Source organism: Octopus bimaculoides, chromosome 3 (assembly GCF_001194135.2).
Source record: "Octopus bimaculoides isolate UCB-OBI-ISO-001 chromosome 3, ASM119413v2, whole genome shotgun sequence".
NCBI classification, from domain to species: domain Eukaryota; kingdom Metazoa; phylum Mollusca; class Cephalopoda; order Octopoda; family Octopodidae; genus Octopus; species Octopus bimaculoides.
Window position 1 is genome coordinate 60,463,997 of NC_068983.1, and position 24,039 is coordinate 60,488,035.

Consider the following 24,039-nt stretch of genomic DNA (forward strand, 5'->3'; position numbering starts at 1 on the left):
AACCTGATATTTATTCTGTCAGTCTCTTTTTGCCAAACTATTAAGTTTTGTTGTGCATAAACACCACAATACCAGTTGTCCCCAGTGGTGGGGGACAAACAAACACACATGCATACATAATAAGTCTGGTCCTTATTCTATGAATTTTTTTTCTGAATCACAGTTATGGAGATGTAAATAAACCAACACTGGTTATCAAGTAGTGAGTGGGGGACAAACAGACACAAACACAAAACTACATATATGTATGTATGTACCAGACATATTGTCTGTGTATGTTTTTGTTGCCACTACCAATTGACAACTGATGCTGGTGTGTTTATGTCCATGTAACTCAGTGGTTCGGCAAAAGAGAACAATAGAATAAGTACTAGGCTTTAGAAAAAAAACAAGTGGTGGGGTCCAATTCATTTGACTGAAAAATTCTTCATGGCCAGACATGACTGAAACAAGTAAAAGATAAAAGATCTCACTGGGGTATTATGAAAAGAAAGTGAAAATGCTGAAAGAAATGCCACGAGTATTACATAAGATCTGAAATCTCCATGAAAATGTTATTTTTACTGACTACGAGAAAGATTAAATGGATAGCAAGTGATACTGAGATTCAATTTATTTCAGAAATTCAAGTAAATGTCTCTCTTAAAATTAATAAATGATGTAATGAGTGAAGTGAATAGTGACTTCGAATGAAGTTACCCAATAATTTAGAAAGGAATGAAATATGAATCAATTTAGGAAATAAATTTGTCTTTGAAATCCTGTCATCTTAAATTAACAAGTTCATTCGATAAGGTGAACTGCTTAATTACAAAAAAATTCTCAGAGGATACCAACTTAAAAATTCCAATTTATTAAGCCTACTTCATTTTTAATTAGAAAGAAAATTCAAATATCTATTTAAATAGATAAAAATCTTCTAAAAATCAATACTTTGATTTATTTTAAATCATTGTCTCTGATATTCTGTCAAATATTCACTAGATTTTAAGATACTTTTATAAACATTGAAAATAAATGTTTATGGTACAAATTTTAATTTCTAATAAAATTCCTAATATATTTTTCTATCCAGCTTAAAAAATCTGGTTTTGTTTGTTGGCTTTTGTAAAAAAAGTTGTTATTGTTTCCTGTTGTCTTTTTGGAAACAGATAAAAAAATAAATAACTAATTTATGAGTCAAGTGTAGAGGTTGAACATAGAAAAATAAATGCCTGATTTGTGAATCAATTAGGGATCTTGGTTAACAGAAATATCTAAACAGTGGGTACCAAAAGCAGTGAAACAACACTTGTATTGGTGTTTGCATTGTAAGCTGTTTATATATTTTTTAACTTTTCCTTCCAGGACCATCACAGCTGGGGAACAACTGTAATTGTAAATTCCATTACAACTGGTGTGGTTTCTGCAATGAATTAGCAAGAATTATGAGACACGCCTCCAAAATATTAATATCTAAAATTTGAGACGGTTTTAACAAATTTCACTTTGATTGTTTTATTTTGGGTCATTTTTCAAGTTGCTGCCTTTTTTTAAAAATTTTTTTTACACAAAATAAACCCCCATCTTCCATGTGCCAATCAATTATTTTTGTCTTTTTCTGTGCTTTAATAATAATAATAATTAACTTTGAAGAAGCTTAAAAAATACATATTTACATAAGAATACAACCAGGGAATGCTTTGCATATAAAATAAGCCATTGTGAAGATAAGTTTTTTTTTTTGTTTTTTTTTTTTCTCAATAAAATTTAAGAAGTTGATCGAGCCTCTTCCACACTAACAGGGCTCCGAGTCCTACTCATAGATTTATTGTTAGAGGTTCCGTCTAAAATTGCAGGATGCATTGTAAAATGTCCTGATGAATTTGCAGATGAAGAAGATGAAGATGCACAGAGAGTTTTTACATGAACAGAGTTCATGGTCTCATGGTCAGTCAGCTGGCTGCTGTCAGGACTAGGAGATGTAGAATGCATATACAAACTACTACTGTCTGCTAGAAGGCCTTGCCGTTTGGATTTACTAATCTCCAATAAATGATCAAAGCACTGAGATTTCCTCTTTAGTAATTCCTTCTTGTGTTCAGCTTCTGCAACTCGACGTCGAAGTTCTAATAAAGAAAAGATAAACAGAATTCATATAAACAGAATAATTCTAATATCCTCTCTGTAAGAAAATTTATTTAATCATCTGTAACAGTGGCTCACAACCTTTTTAATATCCAGGCTAGATCCAAAACCTGGAATTTTTTAGGGGTCTACACCAAAAAATGTAAAACACAAGTGAATTAAAGAAAAAATTTATTATAATTATAGTGGGAAGACTGTCAGAGTCCATTAGAAAGATATTTGAGGGCCACATGCGGCCCTGGGGTCCACGGTTGAGAACCACCACTAGTATAGATATTCAGATATACATTAAGAAACAAGGACTATATTTTAGGTGCATTCCTTTCTTTTCATTACATTAAAAAAAATTATTATTCTTTGAATATTAATTGAAAAAGTAACAAATAAAAACAAAAAACATTTTCTTTACAGACTGGCATGGGGCAGTGCTGTTAAGAAATTTGCTTTGCAACCATATGGTTCCAAGTATAGTCCTATTTCAAAAGACTTTGGGCAAGTGTCTTCTACTATAGTCTAAACAGGTCAGAGAACTGTACCATGCTCCAATGTCGACTTTGGCATGGTTTTTACAGCTGGATGTTCTTTCTAACACCAAATACTTTACAGAATATACAGCATACTTTTTTGTGGCACCAACATTAATGAGGTCACCATGTCACTCACAAGACTAAGCTCTCCATGGATTGAATGAGACTAGAATAGCTGGGGAGGCAACTTTAAGTTAGGAAGAGCCTGGAACAGTGTCTTGTTGCAAAGGAGATACATGGCTACTTGTATTATATAAGAATAGGTGGAGGTAATCAGGGTGGAGGCTGGGTGAGCAGAGGTTGCAAGGGTGTATAGGGAGAGTGAGGGATGGTTAGAGATAGGGTAGAGGTGATTTGAGATCATAAGCACCAATATGAATCAAAAAAGAAACAGACTTAATGATGAGATGTGAATCATATATCATCATCATCATTTAATGTCTGGTTTCTATGCTGACATGGGTTGAATGGTTTGACAGGAGCTGGCAAGTCAGAGAGCTGCACCAGGCTCCAATTCTCTATTAGGTGAGGGTTCTATGGCCAGATGCCCTTCTTAATGCCAACCACTTTACAGAGTGTACTGGGTTCTTTTTACATGACACCAGACAATGTAGCTGCTATTAAAGAAACTTATATGTATATATATTTTTTTTTCAGTCTCTTTCTTCCAGCCATTTCATCATGTTGAACTGTTAATCCCTACGTATTTTTTCCTACTTAATCCTTTCTGTCAAAGAGCATAGGCTCGAAATGTCAACAACTTTTCCATTCGTCCTGAGCATTAAACTAATACACCTGCTTGTTGTTCCTTCACCTATCTTTGTCTTTTGCTTTCTGTAAATTTGATCTAAATATATATTTGTGTGTGCATATGTCCATTTGTTTTACATCCATAATAAACCAAGTGGGAAAACTAACAAAATAATTCTTCATAGTCTTAAAAAGTAAAAGACAGAAATCGATTTAACTACCCATTCATTTTCTGTGTCTACTACTCCAGTGAAGGTTGTGAGTATAGAGTCCTCAGGCACCAGCTTTATAGGGTCCTCTTAGAGGCAACTGTCATCAGACTTTCTTGCTGGCTTCTCAAGCATGACCAAATGATGACTACAGATATCATCCAGCCAGTTCATTCTCAGTCTTCCCCGAGATCTCCAGCAAGTTAACTCAGCCTGAGGAATCAGTCTTGTGATTCTTCCCTGCAACATTCTAATCACAAGTCTCTAGTACTGGAGCTGTGACCTCTCAACACAAAAAGTAGTGGTTCACCCTGGAGAGACTTCCTGATCTCTGAGCTACACACTCAGTTGAGTAATGTTACTCCAGAGACCCCTCACATGAGCCCCATTCCAGTTGCTTGTATTTGCAATCATACTCTTTCAGTCATTACCTAACATTTATGACCAGAGGTGAGTATAGGCATGAAAACCAAACCGAAGATAGAAAGTATGGCTTTTTAACCAACCTCTTCTCTTCTGAGGTTGAATTAACCTGGTTCGACATATTTGGCTTCAGAGTTTACTGATATCTGATAAATTTTGGATCTTAATCTTTGTTTTTCCTGTCGACAAAGCCTCAGTTAATTCATTTTTTTCCTTTTAATAAAAATAAAACAAAATGTCTCCCAATGGCTACAAGATTTTGAATAATAGCCACAAGCCTATAAATTCAAGGTTTGCCGTAACCATCGTGTTGTCGACATCCCAGACACACCCACACACGTACACACAGAACAACAAGGTAGGTAACTCAGCTTTTCACAGTTTAGCCGACCGAGAAAACGATTTTACTTCCAAGTGGCAAACAATCACAAAAATATTCTGCTGTAGAACAACTTGTGTGAACAAAAGCCATCGTTTCAGCCATGATGGCTTGGAAAATGATTGTGTGATATAACACAAATAGGAAAGTTTTATCTGAAAGCATGAAATTACATCCAAGCAAATACATAGAACTTAGGACCACTGAGTTTTTTTACCTGTGCCTATATATATATAATGCACTTCTGATCAGGCTGAGATTAAATCACAAGTCTTTCTTTCATGCAGTACTTTGGACGAATAGAACAAATTCTATTTTCGCAGTAGCAGCCACTATATTAATCTTAATCCCTTTTCAATAGTAGCAGCCACTTCAGGCTATGCACCACAACCTATGCAGAGAATTAATAAGACAACTCCATATGAAACACAATTACTTGAACATTACACCTAATTATAATAATAATAATGAAATTATTGTGTATAGTGCTCAGGTGCACGACTACAACTCATCAAAGATGTACAGTACATAGAATTATGTACAAAAGTCAGGAAAGTGAACAGTGTATGAGTCATGATAATTATGTGTGCATGTGTATGGAGGTGGGGATATCAGGTGTAGTGTAGGACGCATGGAAGTTTTAAAGGATGCTATGTCTCAGCAACTAACAACTGATGCAGGTAGTTTGTTCCATGCTTCAGCAACTCTGAGTGTGAAAAAATGTTTCCAAAAGTCATGGGAGCTGTGCTGTTTTCTGATTTTGTAAGCATGCCTACATGTGTAGACACATGGAGCTCAAAAAGATGCTCAAGGTGGCTGTTACGAGTTTCTATTTAAAGACAAACACATTTTTCTTTTTAACTACCACAATAACAGCTGGAATCAAAACCATCCCCCTAACAAAAAAAAACCTAAACTTACAAATTTCAAACCAATACCAACAAAGAAAATAAAACAAAAGAATGTAGCCAATTTACCTTCCATTTCTTTATCAAGTTTATCTTTCTGTCTTTCCATGTCGGTTTTGTGAGCTGCTAACCTGTATTTCAGTTTCGATGTCAAACCCAGTTCACTGACAACTCGTGAAACCTTCCGTACTTCTGCAATTCACAATTAAGTATATGGAATAACACTGGTTTCAAATTTTGGCACAAAGCCTGCAATTTTAGGGAAGGGGATAAGTCAATTACATCGACCCAGTACACAACTGGTACTTACTTTATCGACCGCAAAAGGATGAAAGGCAAAGTCAGCTTTAGCCGAATTTGAACTCAGAACATCAAGATGGACGAAATACTGTGAAGTATTTTGACACAAGGCCAGCAATTTCAGAGCAGTGGAAAGTTGATTACATCAACCCTGGTAGCATTTGAACTCAGAATCTACAAACATGAAATGCAGCTAAGCATTTTGCCCAGCATACAAACGGTCTTGCTATGATATGGAATGATATTACAATTTTATTATTATCCTTCAAGTCAATTTTCAGTAATAAAGCAGACTTGAAGGTTTTAATATCAGAAAAGAAATTCTTTCTCAATTTGTTTTTTTGTCCTTTTTTTGTCTCTTCTTTTTCCAGGTTTGACATCTTACATTACTGCAACCAGACGGCCTTCCTGTCATCAAGCCTTACCCGGTTTTCAAGTAAGGGTTCTTTTATTTCCCATGTCACTGAAAGCACAAAGTGAGCAATGATTTGTTGACAAGACAAATGACTACAACATCACAGTTTGTAGCTCACAACTTGCAAAGAGTACAAAAGTACTTAACATGTTTGCATGGATAAGACAGAATTTGTCAAAGCAGATTCTTCTATTACCAGATGTCCATTGTGTCATCCACACACACCTGTTTCTAAGCAAGACAATATTTCTCCATCGCCAGACATGCTTTCATGGAAGACTGGAAATGAAGGACACTGCTTGTACAACAGTGATACTCATTTACAACTATTGCATAATGTCAAGATAAGGACACACGAATACATACCTCTATCTACTAAATCCACTTTGGGACCGACTGACTGGCCTTCGTGCGGGTGACACATAAAAGCACCCACTACACTCTCTGAGTGGTTGGCATTAGGAAGGGCATCCAGCTGTAGAAACTCTGCCAAATTAGATTGGAGCCTGGTGTTGTCATCCGGTTTCACCAGTCCTCAGTCAAATCGTCCAACCCATGCTAGCATGGAATGCGGACGTTAAACGATGATGATGATGATGATGATGATGATAGCACCAGGCCAACCAAAGCCCTGTGAGTGGATTTGGTAAACAGAAGAGACAGAAGCTTATAATATACGAGTGTGTGTGTGTGTGTGTGTGTGCCTCCAATTTTGACATTGTTGTAAGCAAGTGTCATCATCAAACAAGCAATGTCTTTTGTTTCCGGTCTTCCATGAAAACATGTCTGGTCATATGGAAACTTTTACCTTGCTTGGGTGGAAACAAGAAGGGATGACAACAGGAAGGGTATCTGGCCACAGAAAATCTGCTTCAACAAATTCTGTCTGACCCATGCAAGCATGGAGTTCTGGACATTAAAATGACAACAGCAATGACAATGATGATTATTTGTAATATTAGACTGTTGAACTACAGACCATACAATAATGAGTGGAAACATTATTACTTTAGTCTCAATTTGTTTTGCTCTTGGGCAAGACACACAATTCCTCTCTGGCAGATGGCCAAGTTTGAAAAATCAGTTTTTATTTCATTTCACACACTACCTCCTTTCAATTCCTGCTGATATAGACCTTTCTTACAAGTTTTAATGACTTTTCTTTCATTGCTCTTCAAATCTTACCTTTTATTCTTTTTTTACCAATTCTTGTTGCTATACTTAACCCTGTCACACCAAACTCCCACTATAGTGGAAACAGATTAAATCTCAGCCAGATTCCCAGTAAAGGGGTAATGAACAACACACGTAGAAAAAAGAAGATGCCAGCTCTGCTCTGGCCCAGGATGATAGTACCTGTTAAGGGCCCCAATTATGGATCAAATAACAGGAGATGGTCCTGAAGCTAAGATATTCATGACTCAATAGAAGGTCTAGCCCCTAGATATGTGTGACATAGGTCCATTAGTAAGTGAACATAACCTGTCATCATGTGAACCAGTGCCCCCTACATAAGGGTTAAATAGGCTCTGTACTTCAAGGATAAGCTTGTAAGAGCAGGAGACTAGCAGAAAGCAATGAGAAACCACTGCTGTATCTTTTGCATGAAAAATCATGTATATTCAAACTTTGGCATCGAGGTCTGTGAGTGTGACACCTGTAAAGTAATCATGGCACATGAAGGGAGAGAGATTCTTAAAGTACAGAACTCTACCTGTTTCGGTGTACAGATGTACTTACATGGCTGACACCTGCAGTGGGTGATGAGCCAATGAGGGAGCATCTACTCAACCTGCTACAAACACCAGTTAAATCTCATTGAAATTACACACTATCACCCAAAAAAGGGAGAGACACACTGAATAATGTAGTCCTAAATATACAATGTTCAATAAAAGACAGGACAGTCATGGCTGGAATAGCTTAGAGCAGTGTTTCTCAACTGGGGTTCCCCAGATCCCTAGAGTTCCACAAAAGGTTCCTATGGGTTCCGCAAGAAAAAGTGAGATAAGCCAATGCTAATTTCATGATCAGAATATTACTATACATGCACAACATATTATTGGTTATTGTAATATAGACATCATCCTATAATATTATCAAAAAATATAACAACCGTATATATATATATATATATATATATATATATATATATATATATATATATATATATATATATATATGGCCTTCATGCGGGTGGCATGTAAAAGCACCCACTACACTCTCAGAGTGGTTGGCGTTAGGAAGGGCATCCAGCTGTAGAAACTCTGCCAAATCAGATTGGAGCCTGGTGTAGCCATCTGGTTTCACCAGTCCTCAGTCAAATCGTCCAAACCATTCTAGCATGGAAAGTGGACGTTAAATGACGATGATGATATATATATATACACATGAATGGTATTTACCACATGAACTACAATGAAAAAATATGAGAAAAATATGGCATATAATTTTTTTTGTGCAGGGTTTCCTTGAGACATGTAATTTATTTTAAGGGTTATGCAAGGGTAAAGATGTTGAGAAACACTGGTTTAGAGCCTAGGTATGCTCATTGAGGACTGATCTGGAATTAATTTATAACAAGGTTAGACTTACCTTCAAGTGGACATTGGTTTCGAATGAGATTATATTTTAGATTGTCCAAGGTGGTCTTGATTTCCCGAAATATTTCATCAGCAAGACCGAGCTCAATGATTCCTTTCCAAAAAAGTTGACTTTCTACAAGAGACAAAAAACAAGAACATCATTTTATCAAGGAGTAACATTAAACAATTATATACTCAATGGAAAATCTGATTCCTAAGATATATTTAAAAAAAAAAAAATGAAAACATAATAGAATTTAGAATGTAAAAATAAAATTTAGAATAGAATATTAGAATCAACTGTAAGCCATACCATTTTAGAGAATTCAAAAAATTCTTCTGGACTATTTCACTTGTTCATTTTTAATGGCTTAGCACAGTGGTTCTCATATGGCCCTTGGGGGTCTATATAAGAGTTTATTTAAAATTAAATGGTTATAATTCTATAATACACAAAATATTTTAATTTTTTTATACAATCCCTAGTAATAATTACAAAAATACAGTAGGGTTTCTTTTTTATATCCAGTGAATGGCTATTGAGGTCCAGTAGAATAAAATAAGAATCAAAGGGATCCATAGGTCAAAAAATGGTTGAGGACCACTGATTTAGCCAGAGAAGAGTAGTACCCATGATCCTTTGCAAGACTCATAGGAGAAAGAAAGGAAGTTGTTGTCATTTGAGAGATGTGGCCTGAGCGCTGGTATAGAATGGACTCTAAGAAAGGCACCCAAAAGCCAAATGGTGGTAGTGCTAAACCAGAAGCTAAAGTCTGCCACCCAAGAACGAGGTTAGTCCTTCCAAAGGACATCATACAGTTTACTTAAATTTCAGTCACAAGGATTTGGTTGACGTAACTGGCATTGCATCAGTTACAACAAGGGGTGTTTCAGTTGATAGAATCAATGGAACAGCCTACTGGGGAAATTAATGTGCAAGTGGCTGAGCACTCCACAGACATGTGTATCCTCAATGTAGTTCTCAGGGAGATTCAGTGTGTCACAGACTGTGATGACTGACCCTTTTGAATCACAGGTACAACTCATTTTCGTCAGCTGAGTGGATTGGAGCAATGTGAAATAAAGTGTCTTGCCTAAGGATACAATGTGGTACTGGGTATTGAACTCATGACCTTACGACTGTCAGCCGAAAACTTTGAAGTCACGCACTTTCACTTCATTGACCTGAGGCTCTGGTGGACGACAATTAAATTAAGGTGTTGTGCACTGGAATTGAACCTGAGTTCACACACTTGCATAGCACACTTCCTAACCACACAGACCTGCCAGGTGATTACAAAAAGAAAAGAAAAAAAGAGATTGAATGAAATGAAATTATTTTGAGTGTATTTTAGGCGAAGAGTAAGGAATAAAGACATCTGAGGGCTTTAGATGAAGTTCACTGAGGCAGATTCTAAGGCTGGGTGCACTTCTTGTTGCCAACCCTTACCTGTTTCCAAGCAATATAATATTTCCCCATTGGTTAGTCCATTATTACTCTGTAAGGAGCATAGGACTGGTTTCCCAGTTTCTCTGGCATATATATTCCTCCTGGTATGGAATGTTGGTCCACCACAGGATTACTCATTCCTGCCAGTTGATTGGAGCAACGTAAAATGAAATATTTTGGTCTAGAACACAATGCATTGTCTGGTCCAGGAATCGAAACCACAATCTTACAATCATGAACCCCACACCCTAACCACGAAGCCATGCACCTCCCCATAGCCAGATACTTTTCATGGAAAAACTGTACATAAATGATGCTCATTTACAACAGCACATAATGTCAAAACAATGACACAGACAGAGACACGTCACAAAATAAACCTTAGAGCGATGATGACAATGATGGTGATGTTATATTAGTTTGTTTCATCAATCCTCCCACACTTTGTAGATTATGTTTGTTGTATATTTGTTGTTTGCTTTGTTGCACAAAATGAAGCAGAGAAATAGGGAGAGAGAAAACTGAGATTTGCAACAGCTTTGCTGAGTAGAAGGTAACCTCACTAGTGCTGGTGCCATCATAAACTGTACCCCATTCACTCTGCAAAGAGGTCGGTAAACAAGCAGGGGTATCCTAAGATTGAAAGGACCCTTTATTCTTATTGAGGACATAACAACCTGTCTAGAGCTGGCACCATGATAAAATGCACCCAGTACATTCTGTAAAGTGATTGAAGTACATCCAACCATAGACACCTTGCCAGTACAAAATACAAGAACAGGGTGTTTTCCTGCAACTATGTCAAAAAGGATAGTAATTCTGCAGACTGTGGCCAACCCCTCTAACTCCTGACAGCATCGAAAGCAAACGATGATGGTGCATAGATGACAGATGTGATTTGCCGAGCAACAATCTATTTTGGGACAGCAACCAGTTTTGTCACGCAGTTTATCCACTGATGACACCGGGGCAGTTTTGTTCTGTCTGCCCATCCGTACTGTAGTACAAAAGGTAAAAAAGACGTGATGATATAGCACACTTGTTAGGAAAATAAATAAGATGTTTTTTTTTTCATGCTAAGAGTTGCTGAAGTATGGAACAAACTACTGGCATCAGTTGTTAGTTGTCGGAGCACTGCATTCTTCAAAACTTCCATGCTTCCTGAGATTCGCCAACACTACACCTGATTTTCTCCCCTCTATACACACGCAAGCATGTATCTGACTCATACACTGTTCACTTTCCAGACATTTGTACATTACTGCATATGCTTTATATGCACTTTTGACAAACTGTAGTGCACCTGAGCACTGTATACAATAATTTCATTATTATTATGATGACAAAGATGACATTCTAATTTGTCTCATATCTACTCAGTTTGTTCGTTTAGCTTTCATTAGTATTTTCCCTCAATACAAAAAAACCACTAAGATATCTTTAGCTTAGTCAATACCAGTAATACAGACTAACATAAAAAAGCAAACCTCCAGGTGTGTTCAAATGCCATTGCTTTTGTTGTTACGAATGATGATGATGATGGTGATGAATAACAATCTCTGAATAATAGAGATGCTAAGGAGTTTATTTATCAGTGTAAGAATGTGTCTTGATAAGTATTTCATGAAACAAGAACAGTTGTTAGTGAATGAAATACAATGGCTATGTGGTTAAGCTACTAGAGCGATGATCACAGTCGTGAGCTCAAACCTTACCAGAGCCACTGGGCTGTGCTCCAACATAAACCATCTCAACAGTATTATCACGAGGAAATGTCTGTAAAACTGCAAAAAGAAAGAAACAAAAGCAAAAAAAAGACTCATTTTGATGTATTAAAATAAAAAGAGTTTTCGAGATAAGCACAGCACTGAAGTAGAGAATATTTAATATGGCACTTGACATGAAATGTCAAGTGTCTGCAACTGAAGTGTTCAAAATACATTCTACAGTAAACCTTTTTCAAAAGGTTAAACCAAACAAACTACAGAACCAAATATCTTCCATTAAATGTTGTATTCAAGCAACAACTGAAGGCCCCAAAGTTTGAGGCTTCAAGGGGCTGCAAAGAATTTTTTTTAATTGCTTTAATTAAGGAAGTGAAATATGTTAAACAAGGAGAAGTAAAGTAAATAATCTTCATGGAAACTAGAAAGGAGTGGTTGTGTGAATAAGAAGCTTGCTTCCCAACTACATGGTTCTAGGTTCAGTTCCACTCTTGGGCACCTTGGGCAAGTGTCTTCTACTATAACCCAGGGTTGACAAAAGTGCCTTGTGAGTGGATTTGACAGAGACAGGCACAGAAAGAAGCTCATCATGTGTGTGTGTGTAGTTGGTTCAACAGGATTTGGCAAGCCACAGGGCTGCACTGCACTTCAATTTCAGCTTTGGTAAAGCTTCTTCGGCCAAATGCCCTTCCTAATGCCAATCACTTTACAGTGTGTACTGGTGTACTGAGTGTTGTTTTGTGCTTCCAACACTACTTAGCTGTTAATTCAATGAACAGTCAAGGAGACACATCTATTGAGTGACACACATTCAAAGTGAAGGAGAAGCGATTCCATGGATCAAAAAATTGAATCATTATTGTCAAAATCAACAAACATCCAGTTAAAAGTGCCACAAGCATTTGACAATTAGGACAGTCTTTCAACAGAAAGCTAAAACAATTCACTTTTGGAAAAATTGTCAGAAAATAAATAAAATCCAGCAGGAAACCATTCTTGTGATAATATCTTTTAAGGCGGCGAGCTGGCAGAAACGTTAGTACACCGGGCGAAATGCTTAGCGGTATTTCATCTGTCTTTATGTTCTGAATTCAAATTCCACCGAGGTCGACTTTGCCTTTCATCCTTTCGGGGTCGATAAATTAAGTACCAGTTGTGTACTGGGATCAATCTTATTGACTGGCCCCTTCCCCAAAAAAATTTCGGGCCTTGTGCCTAGAGTAGGAAAGAATATCTTTTATCTTTTGTTTCAGTTATTAGACTGTGGCCATGCTGAAGCACCTCTTTGAAGAAATTTTAGGACTGGGGTCGATTTGTTTGACCCCAATACTTTTCATCTTAAGCCAGGTACTTATTCAATCAGTTCTTTTGCTGAACTGCTAAGTTACGGAGACAAACAAATCAGCACGAGTTGTCAAGTGGTAGTGGGTGACAAACACACACACACACACACATATATATATGTATATATATACAACAGGCTTCCTTCAGTTTCCGTCTATTAAATCAGTCCAACCAGAGCAAGGTTTTAGTCAGGATGAAGCTATAGTAGATGACATCTGTCCAAAGTGCCACACAGTGGGAGTGAACCTGGAACCATGTGGTTGGGAAGCAAACTTCTTACCCCACAGCCACGCCTAGTGTAATATTGTAATTAAAACACACATTATTTGATTGGCTCTACACAGTTTCCACCCACCAAAGTAGACTCACAAGGGACTGACCCAAGGTTTCCTGTAGAAAGTACTTGTCCAACATACTAACTGATGAGACTAAACCCAGAACTTGGTGATTGTGGATGAAACTTCTTAAGCACAGGGTTGTGACTGCATCACATTCAAATTTGGAAAATAAATGAATTAAAAAAACACTTTGTCCTGGATAGTGTAGAAAAGCAATTGAAATGCTGTAAAAAGAGTTTTATAAAACTTCAAAACAAAAATAAAAGAAAGGTCGTAGCTTATGTGAGATGCAGAATTGACAGAGTTAATCCAAAAAAACACTTGTAAATTAACCAAAAGATTCAGTTGAAGACATATCAGAAACAGAGCAAAGAGGCCCTTCATAGACACAGTCTTTGGTAAAGTGAAGGGCATCCTGAGTATAATGGATCTTCAAGGAGAGATGACAAAGGATTGAGAACTGGTGAGAGTTGCTGTATTTCTAACCCCATGCAGCACATTCATTTAAAACTAATACCAATTGAATGTTGATTGAATAACAATGTTAATCACTTTCCCATTCAATTTTTTACTTAAATAATTGACTTTTCCTTTTAGTTTTCCATAACAGCTAAGAGATTATACATAAGGAATATCCATGGCTGTGTAGTTAAGAATACAGAGTATTTGCGAGTGGAGATAGCTTTCGTCACTAGCTGGTGATTGTCTCACACTGAGGACAGATAACATCCAGAAATTTAGGTCTGTGAGTATCATGTAAGGCTAGAAATGGGAACGATGACCTCCCTTGCAAATGCTATATACAGACACAGACTGTGTGTCCTTAGCCAGCTGGAAAAGATGTTTTACTGAGGTTAAAACAACAGTAACATCGTCCTTTACAGGACTGCCACGTTATGTTTAGTTATAATAAAAATAATTTTATATTAATCTGATGGGTTACTCTATGCTTTTAGAGAGTACAAAATTATTTTTAAACAAGAACATTGTTGATAGTGACTTGAAAAAAAAATTCCATTACAAAAAATTGATATACTCAGTTATTAAGGTTTAAACATCGGACATTGTACCTTTGACCTTTACATTGTCAAAGTAAATGATTAAATCCAATGAAACCGAAAGTAACTAAACTACTGACCCATCCTGTGCCTACCTAACAAAGGGACATATCTAAACATACACACTGGTTTACAAAGTTCTACATACATTCTGAATAATAACGTAACCCCAATATTTAATCAATAAAAAATTCCCCAAAACACCTCTCCATAACAATCCACCCTAAGACCCAATTACCATCCCACTCACACACACAAGGAATATTTTAGCCCAACAGAGATTATATAAAGCCAAGATTAACTTCAATGCATCACAGTCCAACAATGGCTTGACTGACGGAAACTTTGAAGTAACTGTCCACAATGTTCATGTTCAAGTATATATGTAAGTATTGGGTCATCCCATAAATAATGTGGTTTTTTTATATTTATTTTATTTTTCAAAATTAAGATAAATTTCTTTTTTAATCTAAAATATACTCTCCTTCATTTTCTACAACGCTTTTCCACCTCTTCCAAAATTCACTTGTCCATGATGAAAAATACTCCTCCAGTATTGTTCTAACCTTGTCTACAGAATTCATATTTTTTCATCCAAATGATTTTGAAGCCTGCAGAATAAATGATAATCAAATGGGACAATGTCCAGCCAATATGGTGGGTGGGGCATCGTTTCCCATTCAAACTACTCCAGCCTGTATGTGGTCGAGCATTATCCCAATGGAAGAACACCTTTTGTCTTGAAACTAAAAATGGATGGTTGAATGACCAAACCCAAGCTTCTCTGCTAGTTCCTCAACAGTTACAATGAGATTTTGCTCCATCAAGGTTTGTAGGATGTCCTCATCAAGCTCTACAGATCTTCCAGGACTAAGCTCATCTTCTAGGCTGGAGTTTCTGGCTCAGAATTTCTGGAACCACTGTTGATTCTGTCTTACGCTTATTGTCTGATCCCCATATGCTGCATTAATATTACTCGCACTTTCTGTTGCCTTTATTGAACTCATAAAGTAAAATATCCTCCTTTGTCACTTCCATTATAGCTTTGAAAAAGTAACTGTTAAAATCAAACTGCACTCTTCAAAATTTGCACTAAGAATATAGACAAGGTAAAATTACTACCTGCTTTTATAGCAAGTTGATGCAGGTAGTTTATCCTGTCCTTCTCCGACTTTTAGTTCATCCAATTGAAAAAAACTGCGTTATTTATGGGATGACCCAATATATATGTGTGTGTGTGTGTGTGTGTGAGTGTGTGTATCTTTGTGTTTGTCCCTTAGTACTCTTTAAAAGCCAGTGTTGGTTTGTTAACGTCCCTGTAAGTGGTTTGTCATGTGTCAATGATAGAATAAGTACTAGAATTAAAGTACTGGAGTTAATTAGTTCAACTAAAAATACCCTTTAAAGTAGTAACCCAACATGGCCACAGTCCAATGACTGAAACAAGTAAAAGATAAAAGATGTGAATTTCTTAATGAAGCAGAGCTTAAACAAAACAAAACTAACAAAAAGAGAAAATAGTTCGGTTCTGTGGTAGATTGCCTAACAAAAGCAACCAGAAGTGATCATCATCATCATCATTTAAAGTCATTTTTCTATGCTGGCATGGGATGGGCAGTTTGATAGGAGTTGGTAAGGCTGGAATTGCACCAGGCTCCATTGTCTGTTCTTGCATGGTTTCTACAGCTGGATGCCCTTCCTAATGCCAACCACTCTACAGAGTGCACTGGGTGCTTTTTACGTGGCACCAGCAGGGTCACCAAGCCATTTGCAAGGCAAAACTCCTTGGCTTGGAGGAAACGGGAAATAGTATTGAGGCAGGAGTGGCTTTGTGCCAGTTGAGCATTTAAAGATAAAGAGGGACAAGGATAGTTAATAAATGACAAATTACATACCATCAGGTTGTTGTTGTTGTTGTTGTTCTTCAGTGTTTTCAGCTGTCACAGCTCTGTGCAGAACCTGTACACTTGGTTTGACATCGGGGTCATCTTGGTTGTGAGATTGGTTAACATATGTATACTGACTCCCTACTGCTTCAGCAGTTTTGAAAGAAGTCTGTTCACTATCATAGAAATAACTGTTCTCTTTAATGCTAATCCCAGTCCCTGCCAGCAGAGTTGAGATTGGGGCCAAAGTGCCATCATCAAATACCATTGTCTTCAATGGTGCTCGCGGTACACAGCGACCTGTACACATCTCTTGGTGATTAGTAAAATCCAACTGTCCTGATTCAATGTACTTCCTGAAGGGAACGAAATTGAAGACATTTAGAACAACTATACACCTCTTTATACATTTGTATTATCATCATCATTATTTAACATCTACTTTTCCAAGCCTACCAGACAGAATTTCTTGAGGCAGATTTTCAACAGCCTGATGTCTTTCCTACAAACATCACATGATGTCAAAACTAGGATACACATACACACACGTAAATACATACACAATATATTAATGTGTAAGATGCTGAGCACTCCACAGACACAGGTACCCTTAATGTAGTTCTCAGGAAGATTCAGCATGACATAGAATGAGACAAGGCTGGCCCTTTGAATTACAGCTACAGCTCATTTTTGCCAGCTGAGTGGACTGGAGCAACGTGAAATCATCTTGCTCAAGGAAACAATATGCTACCAGGTATCAAACTCACGAGCTTACGATCATAAGGTGAGTACCCTAACCACTTAGCTATGCACAAGAGTAGATAGAGATGGGGGTGGAGGTGAATGTAGTAAGTGATGAACAGGAGTGGAGGGGCAGCTTGAGACATAAAAATGATAACAGTGATGTCTTGACTATTAAGTATTGTTTGTATCATCAAAGTATACAAATCAATAAATTCTACACAAATAGATTCTATAATTTCCCAAAATTTTGCTTGTTTATAAACATGAAGCATCACTGCATTGATAAATCATATATCATTAAATTTCTTAGAATAGATTAACATGTGGCTGTGTGATAAGAAACTTGCTTCCCAACCACATGGTTCCAGGTTCAGTTCCACTGCATGGTACCTTGGGCAAGTATTTTCTACTATAGCCTCAGGCAGGCCAAAGCCTAGTAAGTGGATTTAGTAGACAGAAACTGAAAGACTATTGTGTATGTGTCTGTGTTTGTGTCTATGGTCCTGTAACTTAGTGCTTCAGCAAAAGAGACTGATAGAATAAGTACCAGGCTTTAAAAAAAAAAGTACTGGAATTGATTCATTCATTCGACTAAAATTCTTCAAGGTGGTGCCTCAATTCCAAATAAGGTAAAAACTGTGATAAAAAAAACTTTAATGAAACAGATCAAAAACAAGATGAAATACCTGAGTTGGATGCCATTCATTCGAACAGCATTCTTCCAGTCTTTCAGCTTTTCTTTCTCACCCATGACAGAAAACAGTTTTGGAGAGATAAAACGGCCTTCAAACTCAATACATTCTCGGTGAATGCCAGGACAAATAAATTTCTCCATATGTAGTTTACCAACCAAATTTCCACAGGTGACTGTAATCACCCCTGCACTATCTTCGGTCATCTATAAGATAGAATTGAATTTTACTAAGATAATAAGTAGTAGCTGTTAGACAAATACATTTTCAATAGGCTGCAATGAAACATTGCTATCAAATTTTGGTACAGGGTCAGAAATTTGGGGGGAGGGGACAAGTCAATGACAATGACCGCCTCTGCACTCATTTTATTGAAAGGAAGAAAGGCAAAGTCAATCACAAAAGTTTAAAAGGCAAAACCTCAGCTGAATTTAAACTCAGCACATAAAGACAAACAAAATACCACTATGCATTTTGCCGGCTGTGCTAAAAATTCTGTCAGCTCGCCATTTTAGGCTGCAATGAAATATTGAATGTAATTTCAATCAAAAGGATTATTGTCATAATCATCATCATTTAATGCCTGTCTTCTACAGGGTGTGCCAAAAAATGTACTCACATTTTGACTCTCCATAACTCACTGGATTTTTCATTTCTTTTTGGATCAAATTGATCCTAATAATGGCAGAAATATGACAAAGATTTGAAGGAGAAAATTCATCAAAAAGTGCAACTTGGAAGCATTGAAACATCGTGGAAGTGCTAAGACAATTTGAAGTCATTTTCACAAAGATCCACCAATGCAATGCAACACTGCTCGCATCCAAGATAAATTTGAATCAGATGGAACTGTGCAAGACATCCATAAGGAGCATTCAAGAAAGTAAAGAAAAAGGAATTGCCATAAAGGGAAAAGAATTGCTGGAAACCCTTCACTGTTCCCCACAGAAATCTGTATGACAAATGACTCATGAGAGAGGAATCCCCGATTCAAGCACCTGTTGCATTTTGGAGCGGGTTCATTGGAAATGTTACATGTGAACATTAACCATGCTCTAAATGAAGATGATTTATCCATTTATGCATTTAACCATCAATCTTGTTTCTAAGACAATCAACAATGCATTTATTGCCATTTAAAGAGAGTACATCTTTGGTGGGGATACCCTGTATATTGGCATGGATTGGATGGCTTGACAGGACCCAACTAGCCAGAGGACTGTGCTGTGTTCCAGTGTATGTTTTGGCATGATTTCTACAGCTGGAAGCCCTTCCACAACAACACGACAAACAACCCATTAATTTAGTTTCAAATTTTGACACAAGGAAGGGTTAAGTCGATCACATGACCCCCCAGTGCATAACTGCTATTTCTTTTTTCAACCAACTTCAACTTAGAATATAAAGACAAATGAAATGTTGCTAAGCATTTTGACCAGTGAGCTAATGTTCTGCCAGCTTGCTGTCTTAAACAACTCATTAACTTCAACCAATGTCTTCTTAGCAGTATCCTAAGACATTAATCCATGCTCTGAATGAAGACAATTTATCCATTTATGCATTTAACCATCAATCTTGTTTCTAAGACAATACTGAGGTATTTAACCTTTATGTTACCATATTTCTGTTGAAATACATTATTTCACTTTACACATTAATTTTTTTTTAAATAACGAAGAATTTAATGAATTAACTTCGTCATTTTTAAGTTGATGTTCCCAACATAAATTAACATGAAATTTTAATGGTAAGTTTTAATTTAGATGATTTTAAAATGGGAAGTTTGTACCATAAAGCCAGGGGCAATCTCAGGTGGTTTGGTATCAAAAGTGTTTAAATAGAAACCTAATTACATGAGATTTCAATTGGTCAACACCAACATAATATATATACCAATACATAAATTTACAGGTATTTCACTAAATACTTTGAAAATCTTGATTATATTGAAAATTTATAGGAATACATAGACAGGTTACTTGTTAAAATGTAGTTAAAGAAAGCGTGAAGCAAGAACAATGCTGGACTACATGGCAATACAGGAATTACCATAATTGATGGTATAAAAGATGCACAGCATATTCAAGGGAAACGTTTTTAGGGCATTAAAGCATGTAATATGTAAAGCAACATAGTATACAAGAACTGCCCATCATTGTTTCGGGGTCAATAATAAGTACCAGTGAAGAATTTGGAATCAATTTAATTGACTTATGCTCTCTCTCTAAAATTCCTGGCCTTGTGCCAAAATTTAAAATTATTATTATGATGATGATGATGAGAGCAATGCACACCATCAAAGTGATGGTGGGGTACAAATATATGAAGCCCAATATACTATCCGATAAGGATACACCAGGCACATGCATGTGTGTGACATGGTGACCTCATATCAAGATAAACAGCACATGACCTCACAGGTGGAGCCCTGTTAGAATTTTCTTCAGGTCGAGTTCATCCTGCTTAAAACATCCCTGAATAAGGATTAAGGATGATGGGTGAAACACTTCTCAACACATGGTTATGATGCTCCCCTACTATTTCTGCTTGTGATCAGAGATGCACATCTCATCAGCCATTAAGTGACATGCGCAACTGGTTCTAGTCAAGCAGCTGACAAGCAAATCTGTGGTATTGAGCAGAATATTTGCTGTAGCCCATCTTTTTATACCAAGACAAAACATGTACATGTTAACACTTCCAATCAGTTAAGATCAGAAGCCATGAGAGTCACTGCTTGGTCCTGCATCAGGGCATATAGTATTATTATTAATTGGTAAACTAGCAAAAATCTTTAGCATGTCAGGCAAATTGCTTAGTGGCATTTCTTCTGGCTCTTTCTCTGGTTCTTAGTTCAAATACTGCCAAGGCTGACACTTTGCATTCACCCTTCCTGGGTTTCATAAGATAAATACCTTTTCTACTCTAGGCACAAGGCCTGAAATTTTGGAAGAGGAGGGCCAGTCGATTAGATCGACTCCAGTCCGCAACTGGTACTTATCGATCCCAAAAGGATGAGAGGCAAAGTCGACCACGGCGGAATTTGAACTCAGAATGTAAAGACAGACGAAATACTGCTAAGCATTTCGCCTGGCGTGCTAACGTTTCTGCCAGCTTGCCACCTTTTCATAAAATAAATACCAGCAAAGCACTGATATCAACATAATAATTATGAAATTTTAACGTGTATAAATAAGGAACCCATTTTTGTCAAAAATTAGGTTTAAAAAATATGGGAGTTTCTTACACATGAATAGTATTATAATCCCTTACAAAACCTTTTCCCAAATTTTAAGCCCCCAAAATTAGGGGGTTCCTTATACACGTTAAAATACGGTATTTTGTTGCCAAATAAAATCATTATCACTGTTATTATAATTACTGCTCTGCAGTATTTTATTCTGTTTCATTTATGTTCTAAATTCAAATCCAACCCATATCTCAATTTTGTTTTTCCCTACGTTCTGGGTTAGTAAAATAAAGTTCTATAAACAACTATTACCTCTCCCACAAAAGAAAAAAAAATTCTGGCCTTCTGCCTGTGTTAGAAATAACAACTGTTATTTATCATTCCTACGTGAGGAAGCAGACAAGAAGAAAACATAACTCGAGCTAGAAGAGTTGTCTAAATTCCATGATAGGTGCGAAGGTAACAAGTGCTTGCTTGCATATTATTATTGCTGCTGTTGTTGTTGTTGTTGTTCCACAACAACTCTGCCTTTCCACGACGATGAAATAAAATACCAGTCAAGTCCTGGGGCCGGTGAAATCAACTGTCGCCACCTTTTCTGGAAATTGTTGGACTTGTGCCAAGATCAGAACGAATTATTATTGTTGTTATAAAAATATATCTAGGCAAAAGTTTTAAGAGCCAAATATAACCAAATTCTCTAAATGTGTTTAGTAAAGAAAGATCACGTTCACAAACCACAGGTCGATGACATAATGTTGCCTTCAGGGGTCATTATCTGCTACAAAGAGTAGCTAAATCTCCCTCAAAAGAAACTCTTACCGTCTTAAGCAAAGTAAAGACACCGAAATAACGTATTTTATTGTGAACTATACGAGTATCATTGCTGTCTTTACTTGACTTATTGCAGTTCTTTTGCTCTCACCACCACCTTTCATCTTTTTCCGATAAAGTTGTGTTCTAAAGCACCGGGGAAAAAATGCTGAGCGATATTTGTTGCAACTCTTTACGTTCTCAAATCAAATCCGAGACTGTCTTTCATTGGGTCGATAAAATAAGTAACAGTCAAGTACTGGGATCAATGTAATCCACTAACCACCTCCCCATAAAATTCCAGCCCTTGTCTATTCGCAGTAATAGAATTATTGTTATTAATTAAGGTGGTGAACTTGCAGAATCGTTAGAGCCTCGCAGTGTTACCTCCGGCTCTTTACATTCCCAGTTCAAACTCCACCGATGTCGACTTTACTGTTCATCCTTATGGGGCAGGTGACATAAGGTACCAGTCAAGTACTGGCGTCGATGGTATCAATTTATCAACCCCCTCCAAAGTGTCCCTGAAAATTGAGGCCTTGTCCCTAAATCGGAAATTATTATTATTTTATATGCCACGACGAGAAAGTTATGGATAGAGACTTTTCGATTAAAGGCATGCTGTATCAATAAGAACATAAAGGAAAATAATGCAAACAATAATAATAATAATAATTTCATGTGTGTGTGTGTTATATGAAGAACAAAGAAAAAAAACTTCATTTTATACCCACCTTTGATTAAAGTATGAAAGTTAAAAACCAGCTGAGCAGGGACAGAAATTAATGAGGATTTGGGGGGAAGACGGAAATAACGAATAAAACCAAATACGGTGGTAACATTTATATAGAAGAAATATATATATGTGGATACATATTGATCTATTGTTTTGTTTCAATATATTCAATAACAACACTGACCAGAGAGAGGAATGTTGTAACGACTATATAAATATATAAATGTGCCCACCCACACAGAGGAGAGGTGAAACTATTATCGTACAACAGTTGGGGAGAGAGAGAAAGTTACATTGTCAAGAAAGAACTTAACAAATGCAAAGTTCGATCGATCACAAGATTTTGCAGAAATTTAAACAATTATATTATAATATATTTATTATTTTGTTAAGTGATGTGTGTATATTTTGTGTGATTATAAAATAATGTCGTGGATACTAAGAGATTGAGGGTGAAAGGTGCTATTTTTTTGTCTTTGTTTGTGCAGTTTTTGTATTTGTTGTTTCTTAATTTTTTTTTTTCTTTAAGGTCGACGTTTTAAAACAAATAGGGAAAAACAAAATATGGCGAGAGAAAAAAAAAAGAAAGAGTGTTTTAAACGAGACGAAAACTTCGATCAAAGCATGGTAAGAATTCTGGTGAACAACTGAAGACGGTAACGTGCCCCATTTTAACGTCGAGAAACAAATATGGACGTTGCTTTGAACGGAAACGGACACTGACGTCATTGACGTTTCCCATACGTCACGACTCGGTGTGCCACGTGAGCGTTGCGTTCCGCCAACCCCGTCGCGAGCTTCTCGCCACCTTCGTCGTCATCGTTGTTCTCGAAAGTCGTTGGGTGACGTTACTTTTAGAAAGGAAGAGGAAAAGTAAGAGAAGAGAACACCAGAGAATGGTTGACCTCCTACCACACAGATATGTCATGTGCTTGCTAGACTAGCCTCGTTGTGAAAGTTGTATTGAACTCTTTCGGAAAGTTCAGGTTTTGATGGAACATTGATTTATTTGCGGCGAGTCTGATAAAAGATAAAAAAAAAAGTTATCGTCGAAAGAAGTAAACATCCCACACGCAATTCTGATTTATAATGGAATCCATTTCATTCGACTTCCACTGTTAATATGTTTCAGGAGAGGCTTGAATATCACAACTTCTCGTTCTCTAGAATCGGCATCTATTTCTAGCATATAGGAGTCCACTTTTGCTGGTCATTCCTCTTATTTTTGTATGTAATATTATAATTTTAATCTTCGGATTTTTTTTTAATATGCTAGACCACTGGTTCTAATTGATTAATATCAATTTCGGTAATCTTCCAGTTTCGAGGGGTAAAAGAAATATTCAAGGGAAATAACTTCAGTCTTATATGTATAGAAATATATATCGTCCTATTAAGTTGCTGTATGTATGTATGTAAATCTACGTGTGCAGTATATATA

At 36.7% G+C, this 24,039-nt stretch overlaps 2 protein-coding genes across 3 annotated transcripts in view; one reads left to right on the forward strand and one right to left on the reverse strand.

Annotated features, from left to right (window-relative positions):
• Positions 1–579: 579 nt before the first annotated feature.
• On the reverse strand, positions 580–23,391 carry LOC106869624 (glucocorticoid modulatory element-binding protein 2). Of its 2 annotated transcripts, XM_014915433.2 has the most exons (7): positions 22,597–23,391; positions 17,854–18,065; positions 16,433–16,779; positions 11,789–11,857; positions 8,634–8,756; positions 5,393–5,515; positions 580–2,108 (listed from the first exon to the last, which is right to left on the reverse strand). In XM_014915433.2, exons 2-7 carry the CDS (start codon positions 18,063–18,065, stop codon positions 1,750–1,752), a joined length of 1,233 nt encoding a protein of 410 aa, XP_014770919.1. In that variant the 5' UTR covers positions 22,597–23,391; the 3' UTR covers positions 580–1,749. The 2 variants fall into 2 exon arrangements, with proteins under 2 accessions (XP_014770919.1, XP_014770920.1); XM_014915434.2 differs by lacking the exon at positions 11,789–11,857.
• Positions 23,392–23,514: 123 nt separating this feature from the next.
• LOC106869628 (nucleoporin NUP35) overlaps positions 23,515–24,039 on the forward strand; it is a 23,985-nt gene continuing 23,460 nt past the window's right edge. The window contains exon 1 of the mRNA XM_014915442.2: positions 23,515–23,825. The gene's annotated coding sequence lies outside the window, so the exon portion shown is untranslated. The remainder of the gene's footprint in view (positions 23,826–24,039) is intronic.

Excerpts from the sequence above, each read along its gene's own strand:
- LOC106869624 (XM_014915433.2), bottom strand. The coding sequence starts at position 18,065 with ATGACCGAAGATAGTGCAGGGGTGATTACAGTCACCTGTGGAAATTTG. Across the intron at positions 16,780-17,853 it reads ATGAATGGCATCCAACTCAG|GAAGTACATTGAATCAGGAC; the intron begins GTATTTCATCTT and ends CGTTCCCTTCAG. Across the intron at positions 11,858-16,432 it reads ACAACAACAACAACCTGATG|TTTTACAGACATTTCCTCGT; the intron begins GTATGTAATTTG and ends TTCTTTTTGCAG.